We start from the raw sequence: 18607 nt of genomic DNA, 5'->3' as shown, positions 1-18607 counted from the left end.
AGGCGCGGGCGGCAGGGCCCACCTCTAATTCTTATAGGGAAACATAGATGTACTATGTGCTAAAATGGAAAATAAACGAGTTGATTTCAGCCAGGCCCCGGGAGTGCATGCTGGTAATCCCAGCAGCTTGGGAAGCTGAGGCAGGATAATCATGAGTTCAAAACCAACTTCAGAAAAAGGGAGACACCAAGCAACTCAATGAGACCCTGTCTGTAAATAAAATACAAAATAGAGCTGGGGACATGGCTTAGAGCCCCTGAGTTCAATCCCTAGTATCAAAAACAAAAACAAACAAAAAAGAGTGTCAATTTCCTAAATAATGCAAACTATGTTCTATTCTTTAAACTGAATAGCTGCAAAGACTTGTCTATATAATTTATGAATTATCCTAACTCCCTCCTCCAAATTAAATGTTGTTTCTCTTATTAAAAGTAATGCTATAAACTATTACTTAACCAAGTACATTTTATCCCTTATTAAAATCTGCATGTGCTGAATCTCTATGCATTTGAAGCAAAATGATCAAAACTTAATCTTCACATGCCAAATGTACATGTAGAAAAGTAAACATTATGGTTAGCAAAGGCTGTATATATTATAAATGTATTTTAAATTACTTATTTATATTTTAGCCTTATATAAATGTTCTCTCATTCTATAACTTACTTATAGAAGTAAAGAGCAATCATCTTAGAAAGTGGTAATAATGTTTTAAGTACTGTGCTTTTCTAGATTTCATTGTATTTCGTAGACGTTTGCTGGCATTTTCTTAATTAGTTTTAGATTTATACTTATGTTTTAAAGCCAAAATTTTCTTGAAAATACATTACTTTTTAAAACCAGCCTCTCTTCTAGGAATTGGAATTTTTAAAAGACAGTCCCATTTTATGAACAAATTATATTACTTAATTCTGTGCTTAGATGTTTCAAGCTATGTATAATTTTATTGTACATGTTACCAAGACCATTTGCAATGTCCAGGCTGGTAACAAATGGACACCCCCAACACCATGATGCAGGTGTTCACCCCCTGACTGGTCTGAGAGAGTGTGAGGAAGGCAGAATTGTGCCAATGACATGCTAGATGTGGTGGTTCCTGTGTCTGTTCCGGGAATTCTCATTTTTCTCCCTGCTTTTGAATGTTTTCTCATCCACAAAATTGTCCCCAATTTCTTCCATTCCTTCCTGGCTTCTTCATGGGGATATAAGTAAGTCCCCATATGTGATAATCCCACTTGCCTTCCCTTGGACACCAGTTGAACTCCATACCTGTAGTGGCACATGGCGGTAGCATGACAAAGACTCACGTTGGTCTGGCTTATCTGTGCAGCTTGTTTAAAATCCTGAAACAGTTTTATAAGTTTGTGTTAATTTTGCAAGTTCCCTCTAAAACTTTTATCTTTGATTCCACACAAATATACTTAACATAAGCATTAAAATATACATCTTCTTAAAGCCTCATTTTTTTCCCTCACAGGATCACAACTAGGACGAAGGGATGGAACAAAGGAATCCAGTCATGGTAAATCCTTCAGAATCTTGTACTACTTGCCTCCACTTTAAGAAAAGGGATTTTTCTGTGGTGTTTCCCTACCATGTGTAATGAATTATCTCACTTGTTCTATTTTTATTGTTTATACCCCATGATCACCACCAGACACTTCCCTGTCTAGATAGAAAAGGAAACTCCCCTGGAGAAAGCTTTTGAGCAAACTTCCAGTCCAGAAAAAGGCACAACTGAGCCTTCTGTATGAATTAGTTAAGCCTGCTTCCAACTTTGGAATCCACACTTCTGGAAAGAAATAGATTCGGAAGCCTCCCTGAGCAAGAAGGAATGAAAACTCTAACCTTAAGATTTGAAGTTTGGGAAGTCAGTTGGTATGGATTTGAGTGGCCCTGGGAACAGGCTGTTCAAAAAAAAAAAAAAAATCGAAAGTTCTGAGTCTTCAAGGGATCCTGCCAGAGTGGCCCAGAACACTCTCCTCTATTAGGTACCAGAGACAGTCTCTGAAGCTTATAGCTTTCCAAACTCCTACAAAAACATTTGTAACCTGAAGCAAAATAAGACTACTAAAATTCACATTTAAATAAATATCTACAAATCAAAATATTCTGTAGGTACATATACATACACTTACATGCATATGATATAGATTGATTTTAATGACTCCTAAAGAAAGAGTCCAGAACCTATGAAGGATTAAAAATGACTCTTCTTTTCCCCAGAGGCCCTCTTCCACAGGAATCATCATGGGCAATTTTGGTTGTGACCTCAGGTGACCAAGCTAAACAGTGGAGAGTGCTGTACTTTGCTTTGCAGTACAAAATCCCTCCAGACTCCCTTCCTGAGGGTGACCAGCAATCCACAGTCCCAAAGGACATTTCCAAACTACAGAAGAGCTAACTTTAAAGCACAATCTCTCTCTCCTCCCTCCTCCTTGCATGAACTTTCTCTGGTTGTATTTGAGGGGAAAGGCAGACTGTCTTTGGAGGTAGGAATTGGAAGGAGAAGCAGCAGGACTGAGCTGAGCGCTCAGGGATCCAACAGGAGGAAGAGGTATCAAAAACAGACCCATCTATACATGTGGATTTTCTGCTTAGATTCATGAAGCATGTTTCAATACTAAATGGAACCATTTGGATGAAAATAAGAAATAGATTGTCTAATCAGATATAATGTAATCAAACACGCTGCCAGCCATCTTCCATTCTCTGTCAGAGCATTCATTCATCTCACTTCCCCTGGAAACTGGCTCCATCACATACATGCATGCTGTCTCCGTCCTTGTCTCACTGTCCCAACCTAACATGCATTTCTTCAACCCGCCCTATCCTGGAAATGACACATGACCACATCTTTCTAGTTCCCGTCACTACCCATTCTCGCTGAACCCTAGTCAGAACTCACTGAACCCTCAACCCCCAAATAAGACCCATTTTATTCTGTAATTTGTAAACTGGTTCTAAAGACATTCTTCAATTATTCTTATCAAAGTAAACCATGTATATAATATTCAGGCTCTAAGAAAACTAAAGAACGTAGGAACTAACTAATGATCCCCTGTTCTACTTCTTCTCCCCCACTCCCAAGTTCCACTCCATAAAGGCAACTGTTTTTATACCTGTTATTTTTTCTGACATTCACCCTCAAGTTTCTAAATAACATGAGTATTGCATCACATTTAACTTTACCACAATTCACTTTATACATAGAATGGGATTTAGCTATCTCATACCATCACTCCAACATTCTCCTATCCATTTTCCTGTCACCCCTGTATACCTATGATGACCTATTCATTTTTCTTTTATTAAGGAGGTCACATGTGAGCAGAAACATAAATGAAGGGTGGCCTGAGACATATACAGATCAGTCAGAAGAGTGCCATGTGCACAAGGAAGAGCTTGTGCAAAAGCCCTGCGCAAGAAGGGAGCCTGGCTTTGCCAAGGGATAGCTAAAGGCCAGAGAGAAGTAACTGGGGTGTATAAAAGGGGACTGACAATGAGGTCAGAAAGGTGAGCAGCAGTCAGGTCAAGTCGGGTCATGGTCGATCATGGTCAAGAGTTCAGATTTTATTGTAAGTGTCATGGGAAGCCATTGGAGAGCTTGGAGCAGAGGAGTTAACTTGTTGAGCTTTGTGCTTTTAAGAGTTTTCTCTGGCTGCTGAATGGAGAAGAGCATGCAGAGGGGGCAAGCATGGAGGCAGAGAGGTCAGTTGGAAAGCTACAGCAACTGTCCAGGAGAGAGAGGACTCTGATATCTGAGTTCAGTCCCTACTTGTTGAGAGGGAGGTGGCAGTGGCCATTGGGAGACTTGATTTAATTCAAAATATGTTTTAGTGTTAAAGCTGACTGGACTTGCTAATGGGTTAGATGTGGGGTGAGAGGAAAGAGAGAGGTCAAGAATGATTCTCACCAGGCCTTCATCTCCTCAAGGACTCGAACCCAGTCTTATTTATATCCTTACCTCCAGTGCCAGTACCTTGGCTGAAGGAGCAGCATTCAAGATCAAGTGAGACCTAGTTCAGGCTTGCCCTAGTATCTACTGGATCAAAGAACTTATTTAATTTCTCTTGAATACCAGTTTCCTCCTCTGAAAGTCATAATTTTAAATTCTGCAGTATTGTTGAACCTGATACCTAGCAACTGTGCAATAAACAGGATAAATATAGTTGTATAGTGCAAAATAAATATTCATTCAGTATGTAACACAGGCTCAGCATTTCATTCCCCAACAGCTGAAGTTCTTTGCTCCCCACCTCCCCTTTTCTCACTTTCTCTATTCCAACACTATTGCCTAGATTTCCATAGGTTTCTTGTCTACCACAAACAGAGAAGTTCTTTAGCAGCCTCTGCCTATGTCTCAAAGATATTTTCAATTACCAAAACGCCTAAAGGAATTCAAATGTTGAAATTACATTTTATCATACTGTAAGCAATGTAGAAAACAAGTGATTCTGTTGGGCAGAATCTCAAAAGATGACTCCAGATGTCAAAAATTATAAAAACCATCCTGGGAAGTGAAAAAAAAATAGGAAAACACTCTACTATCTAATGTTTAGGTTGCAATTCCTTAGAAACTAACATGCAAAACTGTTATTACCTAACTGTAAACCTCAAAATGCTATTTGATTTTTGTCTTGTGTTTCTTAATTCCAAAGTTACCATAAAATAGACAATAAAAATAAAGTTAAATGACAATTATGAATTTTTTTATTTTACAATGAAATAAAAATCAAACTATTTTTTCAATATGCTGCATACGCTCACATCTATTACAATTATGAACACGTTGTCCCCACTAACTGAAAAGTATGTTCCCAGTAGCCCATTCTGACCAACTACACCCTGAATCACTTAAATATATTTATTTTGATATGCTTTCAACAGGAAAATAAAAAATTGTCAAGGAGAAAGAGCACCAAGCACCAGAGTATGTGATACACAAATCATTTCATTTGCCACACAAAAGAATTTTGTGTATATTTCTTTCCAGAGGTAATAGTCTGGGTCAATTTAGAATTTATTCCTTTTGCACTGGCTATTTATCTGTAAACAATATGAAGTAAAAATACACATTCTTGCAAAGGTTCTTTTAATCATTCCTAGTATTTCAGTACAATTGTGGCTAAAGTTATCACTCATTCGTATGGCCATTTGGTAGCAATGAAAACATGTTCACTAGTTTTCAAAAGAGAATGTATAAAATCAAGTGGGTTCATTTTACACATCCACAGGAGAGCTCACCTCTAAGGCAAAGCCATACTGCTCTTGCTCAGCATAGACGATTCCACGATTAATGAGGGTATTTAAGATTATACTTTCTACAGCTTCAAGCAGCAGCACAATTCCATAATCTGCTAAGGCCTAAAAATAAAACAATCACAACTTAAATATACCTCTGTAGATACCTTGTTCATTAGCCATGGGCAAATGTGTCCATGCACAAAGTGGGATCTCAACCTTAGTTCCTTAGTTTGACTTATCATTTGGGGCCAAAATAATCATATGCTAGATTTACAGGGTTCCCTTAGCTAAGTATTATAAACATGGTCACTTTTTAAAATAAGTGGTAGCCTTTATTTTTATTCTTTTTTTTTTTCTTTCACTGAATAAACAGGTTTTTGCTTTTGCTTTTGCTTTTGTTTTCTGCCCTCTGCTCTGTTCACCAGGTCCTAAAAGCATCCTAAATTTGGATTGGAGTGATATCTCCTAAACTATTTCCCTACTGAGCATTTTGTCCCAAAAAAGTCATATGGTCTGATCAGAAAAGGGCCAAATCTCACGTGCTAGTAGCACCTGTTACTGAAAATGGAAAATAAGTGCCGTATCACTTTGTGCTGATTGGCCCTTCTCCAGCATTCCCTGACTGTGCAGTTAAGTGTCTAAAAATATTGCTCAGTTAAAGAACCTATATGTAGGGGCTGGGGTTGTGGCTCAGTGGCTGAGTGCTTGCCTAGCACGTGTGAAGTACTGGGTTTGATCCTCAGCACCACATATAAATATAAAAAAATAAAAAGGTACATCAAAAACTAAAAAAAATTCAAAAAAAAGAATCTATATGTATACTGTGGCATAGTTATAAACAAACATAAACAGGACTGTAAAAATAATAAAGCTTGAAAAAAAATACTAGAATCTTAGCCAAAAATTACATATCTTTTCCTTTCATAGAACCACAGACTATAAAACCAGTAAGGTGCATTAGAGATCCGCTAAGCAGCTGAATATGTGATATAAGGGGAAACAACTGCCAGGAAATGAGATTTCTTGGTCAGCAGACGTGGGGAAGTGGGAGCACAGTGGTTTTAAGAGAATGAGTGAGGGCCTTGACCTTTCCTGGATGTGTATCATCCTACTCTATTAGAAGTTGCTTCTCAGTTTCCTCCTCTGCAAATTGGTATATTAAACATTTAACATATTGTTTTAAGAGTTCATTTAGAAACATTTTGTTTGATCAATCATTTGACCCAGTACTTGACATACAACAAGCCCTAAATAAGAGGTAAATGCTATTGTTTTTATTAGTATAGAATAGTAGAGTCAGAATTCACCATATCTTGAAAGAATCCCTAAGTGCTTTTTTTTGGAAAGACACTTTTTTTTTTAAATCAGTCTAGTGATGACAAGAATGTGGAGAATGGAAGTCGGCAAAAGGAAGGAGGTGACACTGTTAAATGATATCTGCTGGTCCACATGTTGGAGATCAGATGCCTTTGTAAAGCCACCTAAAGACTGTTAACCCAGAAGCAAACAAACCTGGAACACCACATAGGTTTCTGACTTCCTGTGTGACTCCCTACTTCTATTTCCTCATCTATAAAATGAAGGAATGAAATGATCTGTAGTCCTGGATGCTTTAAAATCACGAATGTTTTGTGGTTCTAATTTAGTCTCAACCTATTCGGGCAGTTTTGCATTTTCTTTATTAACAGGGACTTGGCTTTTTTACGTATCTGAGTAACTTGGAGGTCCCTTCCCTATCCAACCCATTGTTTTGGCTTCAGGATTACCTTTCTAGTAGGAGTAGTGGTGGAGAGGGAGTTGTCACAGACACCTGCTGTGCAGGTCACTGATAAATGCTCCTTTAATTAACTCTTTGGATCTTAACCACTCCCTTGTTCAAAATTAGTTATTCATTTGTCAACATTTCTGGAGGCAACCTGATAGTCTGGTTACCAGGAATTTTACATCCTCTTAAATAGAACCCATGTTTCTCAACTTCTTCCCTTCAAAGCTTGCAAACTTCCAAGTGTTTTAAACAGACAACCAAGTTTCAGAGAGACTGGGGAGTGTGTTTGCACAGAATAGTGAAAATAGGATGAAGTCTTTTCAAGGAAAAACTTCATTTACTGGGAAAGGAGCAGAAATAAGGAGGGGGAGACCAGCGTATAAGAAAGAAAAAGAATCAAGATGAGTACGACAGAACACTGGGAGCCCACAGATCAGCCGCTCCACCCCGAGGAATCCTCCTTGAAAAATGACCTCACTGAGAAGGAGTGAGAAGATGAGAGTAAGACCGGAAAATATAAAAGAGAGTTTACGCAGGTAGACACTGGGTCAAGACAAATGGAGAGAAGGATTTATTGTAGCCACAGTTACACCTTCAAAACACACTGGCACATCTTGTTCACTGGTCCCCAGAGACTAAAACCATCACACCAATCCCCCCACTGCATGTATAGTGTCAGGACCTTCCAAAAAATGCCTCCATGAACTGCTCTAGCTAAAATGAAAGGAGTGAAACAGTACTATTGTTAGTGATCACTGCTATAAAATTCTACAGGCAGAGTATCCATAGACACATCTCACATGATACTTATGTAGTGTATTTTAATTTATTCAAACTTTAAATGTTTATATTAGCATTACAAAATTAATTTTTGACTTATTATAGAAATAGTGTAAGAAAACTAACAGAAATAGTATTATAAATGGTTCTTTGGTACTTCAGTTTTACATGGTATATTTCCATAGGAATTACTTGCCAAAGTTATAGACAAAATGGGAAAATACTTTACAGATGCTTTAAATATGTTTACAAGTACTTTAACATATTGTTTAATCAATGTTATTTATTGATATCAACAAGCCATTAAGTAAATATTGTTTTTTAAATGGTTTAAGCTTATTGTTTACTAAATGATCATCTCACCATTTGAAGTTCATTTGTCTTGATATAACATAATGCTCTGTTATAAAATGCTACATAACACTTTTTGTCCATGTTGATAGCTGTAGTTAAATCTTCAATAGCTAGCCTGTAATTCTGCAACAATAATAATAGTAATAATAATAATCAAGAAGGGTAAATAATAATGGACTGAAATTTAATTGCAAAACTAAATCCTTGATCCTATCAGAGTTTCTGGAACATTCATGTAACCAGTATATCATCTGTGAAATGAAGACAATCAACCTAATCTTCCACAAAGTTAATTAAGAATCTCCTAGTAGGAATTCTTAGTTTCTTTCAACCACAAACAAAATTAAAGATATCAACAACTTTAATTTAGACAATTATTTTATTTCCAATGTTGCTGAATGGCATGGAAAAATTATACTGATGGGTAAAAGAAAATCAACCCATATTCATCTAGCAAATATTTGCCAGAAGTTGCTTACTTTTGTCACTCAGACTACCCTATGCATGATCATCAGGTTTTCTTCCCATGTTCTCTTTCGTTCCTCTTCAATTCTTTTCTTATAACTTATAGCATACTATAGGTAGTAATTTTCATGGAATTAACACATAATGCAAGATCTTACTTTTGCTTTAGGTGTCATTTGCAAAATATTTCATATGAAATAACTACAAAGAAAGTTCAAAAAAGCAAAGTAAGGAGAAGCAAAGTACTCCACACAGCTTCAGATATCAACAGTGCTGCTTGAGCATCTAACCCAGTAATTTCTGTTTAAGAACCAATCATGAATTCAAGTAATGATTTTGTTCTCAGAGGTCTAAAACTCTATTAAAATGATAAAATGGTAAAAATTTTAAAACATCCTAAATATCCAACAATCAAGTGGTTAAAAATAAATGATGTTGAAATATCATGCCATCATAAAAATTATATGTCCAGAGATAAAGTATAAAAAGCAGAACACAATACAAATTATATAAATAGCATAAACCCATGTCATATATTTTCAGGAAAATAAAAGACTAACTGCAAATACTTGAAAAATGCTCTCAAAATTATAATTTGATGGTAGGATAGTAATCCTTTATTCCCTTCTTTTTATTTCTTTTTAATTTCTTTTTTATTGCTTTTATTTCCAAACTGCCTACAATGAATACGTTAGACTAGGTAGCCATACAGACATGAATAAAGTTGGTAGGGAGAAGAAATTCAGGCTCTGCTCCTGGGAAGAACCCTGCTGGTCTTCACAATGCCCAGGGACCAACTTCTTGCAGACAGACAACTAGTTTCCTGTCAATCAAAAGGGAGCAGTCTATACTGGGAAATTTTTCAACATGAATTTGGAAATTGGTGCAGGCACACTAAGCCATGATGGAAAACCTCAGTAACCATTGAAAATTCAAAATTGAGGAACAAAGTTTCCCAGACCAAATTTAAAAAAAAAAAAAAATCCTGCCATGTGGGAAACCCTGCTGATTCCTCTCTATGTCTTCTATGTCTCTTGAAGGAAATCTTTCTTCCTAGCATACAAGAGGTGAGGAACCTCTCCCCCATAACAAAATGTTACTACTTTCTTTAAAAATAAAATAATAATGATGTTATTTTAAATGTAAAGATCAAAAATAAATATCACTATTTTGTGAAAAATCATGAACTGAAATCCCCTTTAGTGTACGATGAAAAAAGTATTCTATGTAGTTCTGCTCTTTATACCACAGCAATTCTCCTATCACAGAGGGTAAAAAGGGAAGTGAGTTCCTCTACTATCTACAATTTCAGTAAACCAGGCAGGAGGTGGCCTACCCCACTGTAGTATTTCAGAGCTCCTCTGCAGACATAGGCGCGCACACTCTCAGGATAAATACTGATTGCCTCGTTACAGTTCAAAATTGCTTTGGAGAATCTGCCTTTTAAACCATAGTAGGCTACTCGGCCTAAGTATGCCTTTCAGAGAAAGAGAAGAGAAAGCAGAAATAGAGGTTTTAGTGAAATCATCAGTTCTACCAAAAATCTATGAACAAATTTATGCCACCCAAAGACATAAATGATGTTGGAATATCATGCCATCATAAAAATTATATGTCCAGAGATAAAGTATGTCCAAAGACAGTATTAAGATATACTCTTTTCCCCCACTCTGTTATTAGAAAAAAATTCCAACATATAGAATAAATGAAATGATAGTATAATGAACACCCATGTATCTATCACCTGGATTCAATAATTATTAGCACTTCGTTTGCCATATTTATTTTATTTTTTCCTTAAGTATGGAAAAATAAGTTGTAGCCATCAAAATTTTTCACCTTGTGGCCTTCAGTATGCATCTACTATGGAAAAAAGAGATTGCCCTAAGTAACTACACTGCCAATATATCTCTAAGAAGATTTCTAGTAATTCCCTAAAAGTATCCATTATTTAGCCAGTTCAAGTTTAATCTCATCGTCTTCTAAAATCAGGATCCAGTCACACTTCACCTATTAAATTTTGTGTTGTCTCCACAGTCTATTAAAAGACAGAAATAAATGTGATAGCAAAATAATAAATAAATAAAGTTGATAACAGTATGTAAATTAAAATTATAAACACAAAAATTAATAAATTAGCATATTTACATACATCCAAACTCACAAAGCACTTGAATAAACATAATATCTCTGTTGGGAAAAAATATTTAGTTCAAGAAGAAATATAGATATATGGATTTTGAAAAGTACATACAGATAAAATACAGATATATGTTTGTTGAAAAGTATGTACAAGTAACCAATTGTTGCTAACTAATAGCAAAAGCATATAAAAGATTTAATAGTTTTGCCAAAATTAACAAATTTTCCAAATCATTATCATTATGTATTTAAATACCTGGTAGTGTTTCGGATTGATCGTAATTGCACGATTGAAGTCCAGAACTGAGCTTTCCTTGTGGAGTTTTACTTTACAAAACCCTCGTTGATAAAAAGCTTCTGCAAAATCAGGATTTGCTTTCACAGCTTTTGTAAAAGAATCAAAAGCCTAGAAGGGCATATTGTTAAAGCACAAACCACTTAGTGACAGAATGTCTTAGTTTAGAAGGTTAATAAATTGCAATATGTAAATTTTGTTGAAAAGTTTCACTCAATTTTCTAGTAATTTAAAGTATATTCTCCCACAGAAAATTTTGGGACAAGCAAATCAATATTTGGAAACAACTTAGATTTAGTATTATATTTAAAAATCCCCTTGTTTCCATGCTGTTAGATTACAGTGCTTTCAGAGGCATGATTTTCATCACTAGTTTTTGGATTTTATTCCTTCAAAGAAATTGCAACCAGCATCATTTATTATCCATGGTAGTCTGAGAATCGTAGCAGATATATGATTATGAAAACTCAGAACACAGAACTTTAAATTTTTTCCCAATATTTTAAAGCATAGCCAAGTTTTCCCTGTTGTCCAAAAGGACTAAAAGTATAAAAAATATTATAATCAATCTTATATTTAATGAACAACTTAGTGGACAATTCTTTTTCTTATATGCAAATTTAAGATACTCTCCATCCGGTATATATAAGGAAGGATTGGAATGATGCATGTGTATTTGTGTGATTGTGTATGTGTATGCAAAAATGGAGTTGTGGTATATCCAACAATAACCATGGGATAATGTCAATTATTTTACATATTCTTCATATCAGTGACCATTTTGAAGTGTGTAAAGTAGTCAAAGGCTGGATAAATCCATAATAATTGAATTAACTGGTTTTCAATGAACCCGGCCATCTTAATAACCAGTTTCAATCTGATTGGAATTAATCAGTTCTCAATAAGATAAGTTAAAGAGTATTCTAATAATTTCTCTTTTATTCTACAATATGCTGAAGCTCTCAATATAAACTACTTGGAGTTTAATAAGCAGTCATATTAATAATAAAATAACACTGCTTTGCTGTAATAATTTCCTATATTTAGATATTTTTGGTGGAAAACACATATTGGTCTTTAGATTAATTGTCAAAAACTAACATCAAATAAAATGTGTTGATTATATAAAATAATTCATGAGAATTTCAGGGTGCAGACTGACTATATAATAAGCCAACCATTTTAAACTTTTGGTCTAATCACTCCCTGTACTGTCTAGATAAGCCTCCAGAAATAAAACTGAATACAAGCACCAGTTTCTAAAACCACATAATCTATGCTTCTAAGTACACAAAATACCATTTGGAAGTTGTTTTCTTCTATGTAACAAAGACCCAAGTTATACAGACACTCTGATGAAAAAGCTGCAGCATTTTGTCCTTTGAGAGAACAAGAACAGATTTCCAATGCCTTCTTAAGCATTCTCAGAGCTTCCTAGAATGATAAAAAAAATTACATATATATATATATGAAGGGACTGTTTCTTTCTGATATTTATTTAACATTACAATCTTCAATGTTAAAAAGAACCCAGATAAGGAAGCTGTGTTCCCACTTCACAGGGATCTGATAAAGATCACAGGTCTTACCCAAGAAGAAGACTCAGTTCCAGGGCGAGCTCCTGAGTTCACACCTCATAAACCAGGACTTAGGCTCACACACATGAATTTTTGAAACTATGTTTTAAATTCTAATAATTATTTTCTAATGGTCTTAATCAGACTTACATTTATTGACCAGTTTATGACCAATTTCCTAGTCATTTCCCTGTGTGAAATAATTGAAAAGCTACTAGGTAGTAATAGTGTTGATAATATCTAATATAATTTGAATCAACTTTTATTTGGTTATGCTGTGCTCTTACTAGGGTTCTCTGAACAGCAGAAAATAAACCACCACCAAAAATTACTCATTATTTAGTCAAAATAGTTGAAACCAATTAATGAAAGAAATCAAATTTACCTAATAGAAATGCTAATTGCTATTCCCTTTTTAAAAATGAACTAAATTGCTAAAGAAGTCATCAGATTTAACTTGGATGTGCTAAGTGTCTTTGCTGTTCCCCTTAACATCTACTCCACGTTTACAACCCACCTCGACATCCATCCTTCTGTCCTCACTCTCAGCACATGACTTTACCATGGAAATTTGGACTGCTTTCTCAATTTTCTTTCTCTTTGCTTTTTAGTATATCTATGTCTTCAGCCATTCCCACCCTTTTCTTTCCTGTCTTTGCATGATTTCTTCTCCTTTTTAGAGCTCACTCTTAACACCATCTCCTCTGCTCCCGGCTGAGCACGCTTTGTTTTTTCCTTCCTTTTTTGAACCTTTGCCCTTTCACTGTCTCCTTTGGTCCCTAAACACTTGAATCTATTCCAGCCTTCCATCTCATTTAAATTAAAATGACCACATCTTTACTTCCTCCTGCTTCCCCCATCTTTCCCTCCCTCAGTACTGTATAAAGTCTTGCTTTATAGATCTAGGGAGTGAGGGTTGGCAGATAAGGCATACTGATATTCTGAAAACACTATCATGGCTTCTGTGGGTAACAGCTTTGAGGGGTACAATGCTGTTACTATCACTAAAGGGAAAAACATTAAACGTATATTATGAACCAGGATAATGACCATAAAAATAGAGAAAAGAAGCAGGTTTGAGGGACTATTTTAAAAACAGAACCAAAAGACCACCACCACTGGGTAGGTAGAATAGGATCAGCAATGATACTGGGCTTCCTGACAGAGCAATAGGAGCTGGGGGAGGTCAAAGCAAATATAAAGGAATATTCCTGAAAGAATGAAGAACTGAACAACTTCAGATCTGAGGAATGACCATTGAATTTGCAGTAAGGAACTCACCAATGAAAATAGCAAGTGCACTGTAATCATTTTATATTACTTTAAATTACCACAAATTGAGCATATTAAAGTAACACATTTATTATCTCCCAGTTTCCACAGGTCAGGAGATCAAGAATGGCTCACTAGGTCCTCCACTCAGGATTCCACAAAGCTGCAATCATGGTTGTCAGCTGAGCTGCATTCTCCTCTGGAAACCTGAGTGGGGGAATCACCTTCCAAGCTCCTAATATATCACTGGCAGAATTAATTTCCTTGATACTCCAGGACTCGGAGTCCTGGCTTCTTGCTAGCAGTTGGCCACACTCAGATACTAGAGGCTACCTGAAGTTTGCCACCACATGACCTTCTGCATAAGCAGTCACAACCTACAGACTAGCCCTACAGACCAGCCCAAAAATCTCTCTTTCCAGTCTGTTAAAGAGGGAGTCTTAAAAAATGCAAAATAATCAGGGAATGACATTTTTGCTCTGCATACTGGTTAGAGGCAAATCACACATCCTGTCAACACTCAAGAAATGGAAGAAAATTATATAGGGCATGATTCACTGAGGACAACTACAGAATGAGTCTGTCACAGTCCGCTTTCTGGGCCCCAATGACTCCATATCCCTGCCACATGCAAAATACATTCCATTCCAGTGCCTCCAAAAGGCTCATCTCATTACTCCATCAGATCAAAGTCTGAAATCTCATTATTTAAATCATGTCCAAGTCTAGATGAGGACTTTGAGTATTATTCACTTAAGTACCACTTCTGGGGCACAATTCCTTTCCATCTAAGGGCCTGTGAAATGAAAGATGCAAATTATTTATCTCTGAAACACCCAACATGCAATGGTGGGATAAGCACAGGATAATATCCACAGCATTCCAGTTCAACGGGGGTGCGGGGAGGGGGAATGGAGGATAAAAAGCCCTCAGTGGTCCATGGCAGCTCTTTTTTGAGCAGACATCCAGAGTCTCTTGATTAGGTTTCAAGGCATAGAATTATTCTCTCTGGCTCTTCATTCTACCCTGTAGGTTCCTGGTCTTTCCCTCTGGGTCATTATTGCTTTTTCATAAAAGGTTGAACATGTTTGCAGCTGAGTTATTCTATTAATCTGCTTCCTGTCAGAATGCTTTAGAGGTCTGACAACCTTTCATTTCATACTCTCTCTCTCTCTTGGTCCAAACTGGTTTCTACAGAAATAATTGTCTTAAGAATTTGGAGACCTTTAATGCATTTCACAGGCACTCATTCTCCCCATTAGACAAAAGCCATATTCACTAATTTTTGCAAGAAAATTCCTTCTCTACTTTGGCCTCTGGCTGAGATGCATGAGGGTCAATATCCTGAAACCTTTAGAGGTCCTCTGGTTAAGATATTTGTATGGCATATCCTCAAAAGGGAGCAGTGTTACACTGAATATTCTGGCTTTATGATCTTTCTGAAATAGGAGCAAAAGATTGTCCAGTTACACCTTGTTCTTCTCACTAGTTAGAACACGTTACTGACAGTGACAATCTTGCTTTTGTCATCTTTTGCCGTCTGGAGAGGTAGAGAATTATCATCTGGTAAGAGTCCTGGTTTATTCTGTTTAGCAGTTCTTAACTTATCTCTCTCCTCTCACACTTCACTATAAGAAGCAAGAATAAACCTGACAGCACTCAGCACTTTCAACACTTTACTTGAAAATTATCTTAACTACATATTAGGATCCTGACAATTTAGTTCTGTTTTCCAAGTAACTACAGGAAACATTTTTTGCTACATTAAAAAGATCCTTCTTTCACTAGTTCCTCATTCATTGGTGAGAACCTACTAGCATATCTTAATGACCAGATATCCACCAACAGTCTGTCTGAAGTGATTAAAGCTTTCTAGTCATGCCCCTTAAAAGTCTTCTAGTCTCTGCCCCATTGGTTGGTTTCAAAGCTGCTGCCACAGTTTTAGATATTTATTACAGAAGCACTCATTATATTTCTGGGCACCAAAAACTGTATTAGTTCTCTGCTGCCAAAAAAAAAAATCCACAAACTTACTGCCTTTGAAACAATACACATTTACCATCTCACAACTTCCATGGCCAGGAGTCTGTGCAAAGTTTAACCAAGTCCTCTGCTCTGGGGCCTCATGAGCTACAACCAAAGTGCCAACCAGATGGCATTCTCACCTAGAGGGGCAAGTAGGGAAGTATCTTCTCGGGTTTCTAAGGTTATTGAAAGATTTTATTTCCCCATGGCTGTATGACAGAGGATACAGGTTTCTAAAAATACTGACTATTGGAGGTTTCCTGAACCTACAGACCACAGCAGTTCCCCAACAAGGGATTCTCCACAGCTAGTTCACAGTATGTCTCTTTGCTTCATCAAGGTCAGCAAGAGAATCTATCGCTTCATTCTGCCAAAAGAGGATCATATACAATGTAACATAATAATGGGAGCAAAATTTCATCAACTTTGCCATATTTTCTTAGTTAGAAGCAAGTCACAGGCTCCACCCAGACTCAATGTCATAGGAGGGCAAAGCTTGTTGGGGGTCACTTTATGATGCGTCAACCATCACAAGAGGGTAGAAACTAGCCAGATTGTACTGAGTGTCAGAATGAGTGGAAAGTGAGGAAATGAAGCCAATGAATGCAGAAAATATTCAAGATTTGTTGTGCCAGAAATGAGAGAAAAGTAAATAATTAGAGGGGTTGAGAGGGTAAAAATGGCACATTTCAGGTGTCTTTTAAATTAAATATAATTATTCGTGATTAAGCACCCAGCCCTGAGTCTGTCTAATGTATGTTATTATGCATATTAGGTGCTTAATAAGTAGCATATTATTAGTCCTCTAAACCAACTTTGCATTACTGAAGACATGTCAAAAAATATAAAAAGGACCTTAAATATAAAAATCTGAAAAGGATTTTAAATATAGGAAATTCTCCTGCCACTAGCTAGACTCTTTCATATCTCCTAAATATCAATCAAAATCTTCCATTCTGTGAAAAAATAAGATAAGGCTTTATTACAACAACAGTAACAATAACTGTCTTAAAGATTCCCACTTCAGGGGCTGGCGTTGTGGCTCAGTGGTTGAGCACTTGCCTCACATGCATGAGGCTCTGGGTTCCATCCTCAGTACCACATAAAAAAATAAAGTAAAAGACATTAAAAAAAAGATTCCCACTTCACCTATAATGCTACTTAGAGTTGCACAGTGTAAAGCAATGAATATGAACAATAAACAACTCAGAATTTTAGTAGTTAGGACTTCTGAATCAGTATGGTAGGTGATCTATTTCAAAAGAAATTTCCTTGGAGAAGCTCTCTAAGGAAGTCTCCAGGAAGCATAGACAGAGATGTATATGAGAGCCTAAGCCTGGAGTGAGGCATATACTAAGCAGACAGGAGGGAGGGGTGATGTTGAGGGTAGATGACTACAGTAGCATCACCATATGGGTTCCATGAAGTGAGTCAACAACAAAGAGGAAGATTTGAGTTTGGCACTCATTTATTAAGATATGAGTCAGGACATTCACTTTGAATTGGAATGTTCAGGGCATTCACTGGATTTGGAATGCTCAGGAGAGCCAAGATGATGATATCCCTTTGCTCCTGAAACAGCTGAGACAAATTCAATATGGAGGAAATATGGAGGAAAGTGGGCCCTATATAGCCACTGTATTCCTACAGATTAAAATTAAGCAAAATGCTAATGAACAAGCACAGAATGAGACAAGACAGTATGAATAAGAATTGGCAAAACTAACAAACCAGTCTTTGACATCTGAGAATTATATTGACATTATCAGGTACAGAATACATGTTTATAAAATATCTTTAAAATAAAGTTGCAATCAGGATGATGAAGCAAAAGGAGACAATTAGGATTGAATACAAAGACTTGAAACAATCAAATGGAACTTCTACAAGTATTATAGTATTATTCAGATAAAACATGAAGACCAGGCTGAAGAATTTGTGAACCTGAAGAAAATCTTCTTTAAAAAATTATACAGAATGAAGCAAGAGATTAAAATATAAAAGAGAACATAAGATAAGTGAAGATTAGAGAAGTCAAACCCATATCTGTCAGAGTCCCCCAAAGAGTAAATAAAATGGAAGACAGAACTTGAAGAAATAATAGATTCAAATTTTCCAAAACTGAGGAAAGACAGAAATCCACAAATTGAGGAATCATAACCTAGTAAAATCAGGAAAATAAAAATAAATCAAGAATATACAACTTTAGGACTGGGGCTATAGCTTAGTGGCAGAGTGCTTGCCTAGCAAGCACAAGGCACTAGGTTTGATCCTCAGCACCACATAAAAATAAACAAATAAAATAAAAGCATGCTATCCATCTACAACTACAAAAAAGTTTAAATATATAATTTGATATATATAATTATATATACTTACATAATTTATATTATATCATAATATAAATTGTATAAATATGCATTTATTTATTTTTGTGTTTTAAAATGTATAGTATATATTATATAATATATATTATATGTAATATATATAGTATATATATGTCATATATCATATATATACAACTTTATAGAACAAAAGAGAAAATCTTAAAAAATAATCAGAGACAAGAAAAAATATACCAAAAAGGGAAAGATAATCTAACAGTAGAATTCTCATTATCAGTAGGAACTGAACCAAAATTTTCCAGGTAAAACAAAGATATAATCAAAATGAATTTTTAAAAGC

General features: G+C 35.9%; 1 protein-coding gene across 1 annotated transcript in view; it reads right to left on the bottom strand.

Annotated features, from left to right (window-relative positions):
• Ttc6 (tetratricopeptide repeat domain 6) overlaps positions 1-18607 on the bottom strand; it is a 238690-nt gene that overhangs the window by 26711 nt on the left and 193372 nt on the right. Inside the window, exons 22-27 of the mRNA XM_058584485.1 lie at positions 12348-12482; positions 11010-11159; positions 9948-10088; positions 8156-8269; positions 5248-5367; positions 1270-1343 (exon numbers count right to left, since the gene is read on the bottom strand). Coding sequence (XP_058440468.1) covers positions 1270-1343; positions 5248-5367; positions 8156-8269; positions 9948-10088; positions 11010-11159; positions 12348-12482 — 734 coding nt within the window. The remainder of the gene's footprint in view (positions 1-1269; positions 1344-5247; positions 5368-8155; positions 8270-9947; positions 10089-11009; positions 11160-12347; positions 12483-18607) is intronic.

Source organism: Marmota monax, unplaced genomic scaffold (genome assembly GCF_021218885.2).
Source record: "Marmota monax isolate L192 unplaced genomic scaffold, Marmota_monax_Labrador192_F-V1.1 WCK01_AAM20220418_F8-fsc00001, whole genome shotgun sequence".
Taxonomy (NCBI): Eukaryota; Metazoa; Chordata; class Mammalia; order Rodentia; family Sciuridae; genus Marmota; species Marmota monax.
This window is presented reverse-complemented; position numbering and strand designations above follow the sequence as displayed.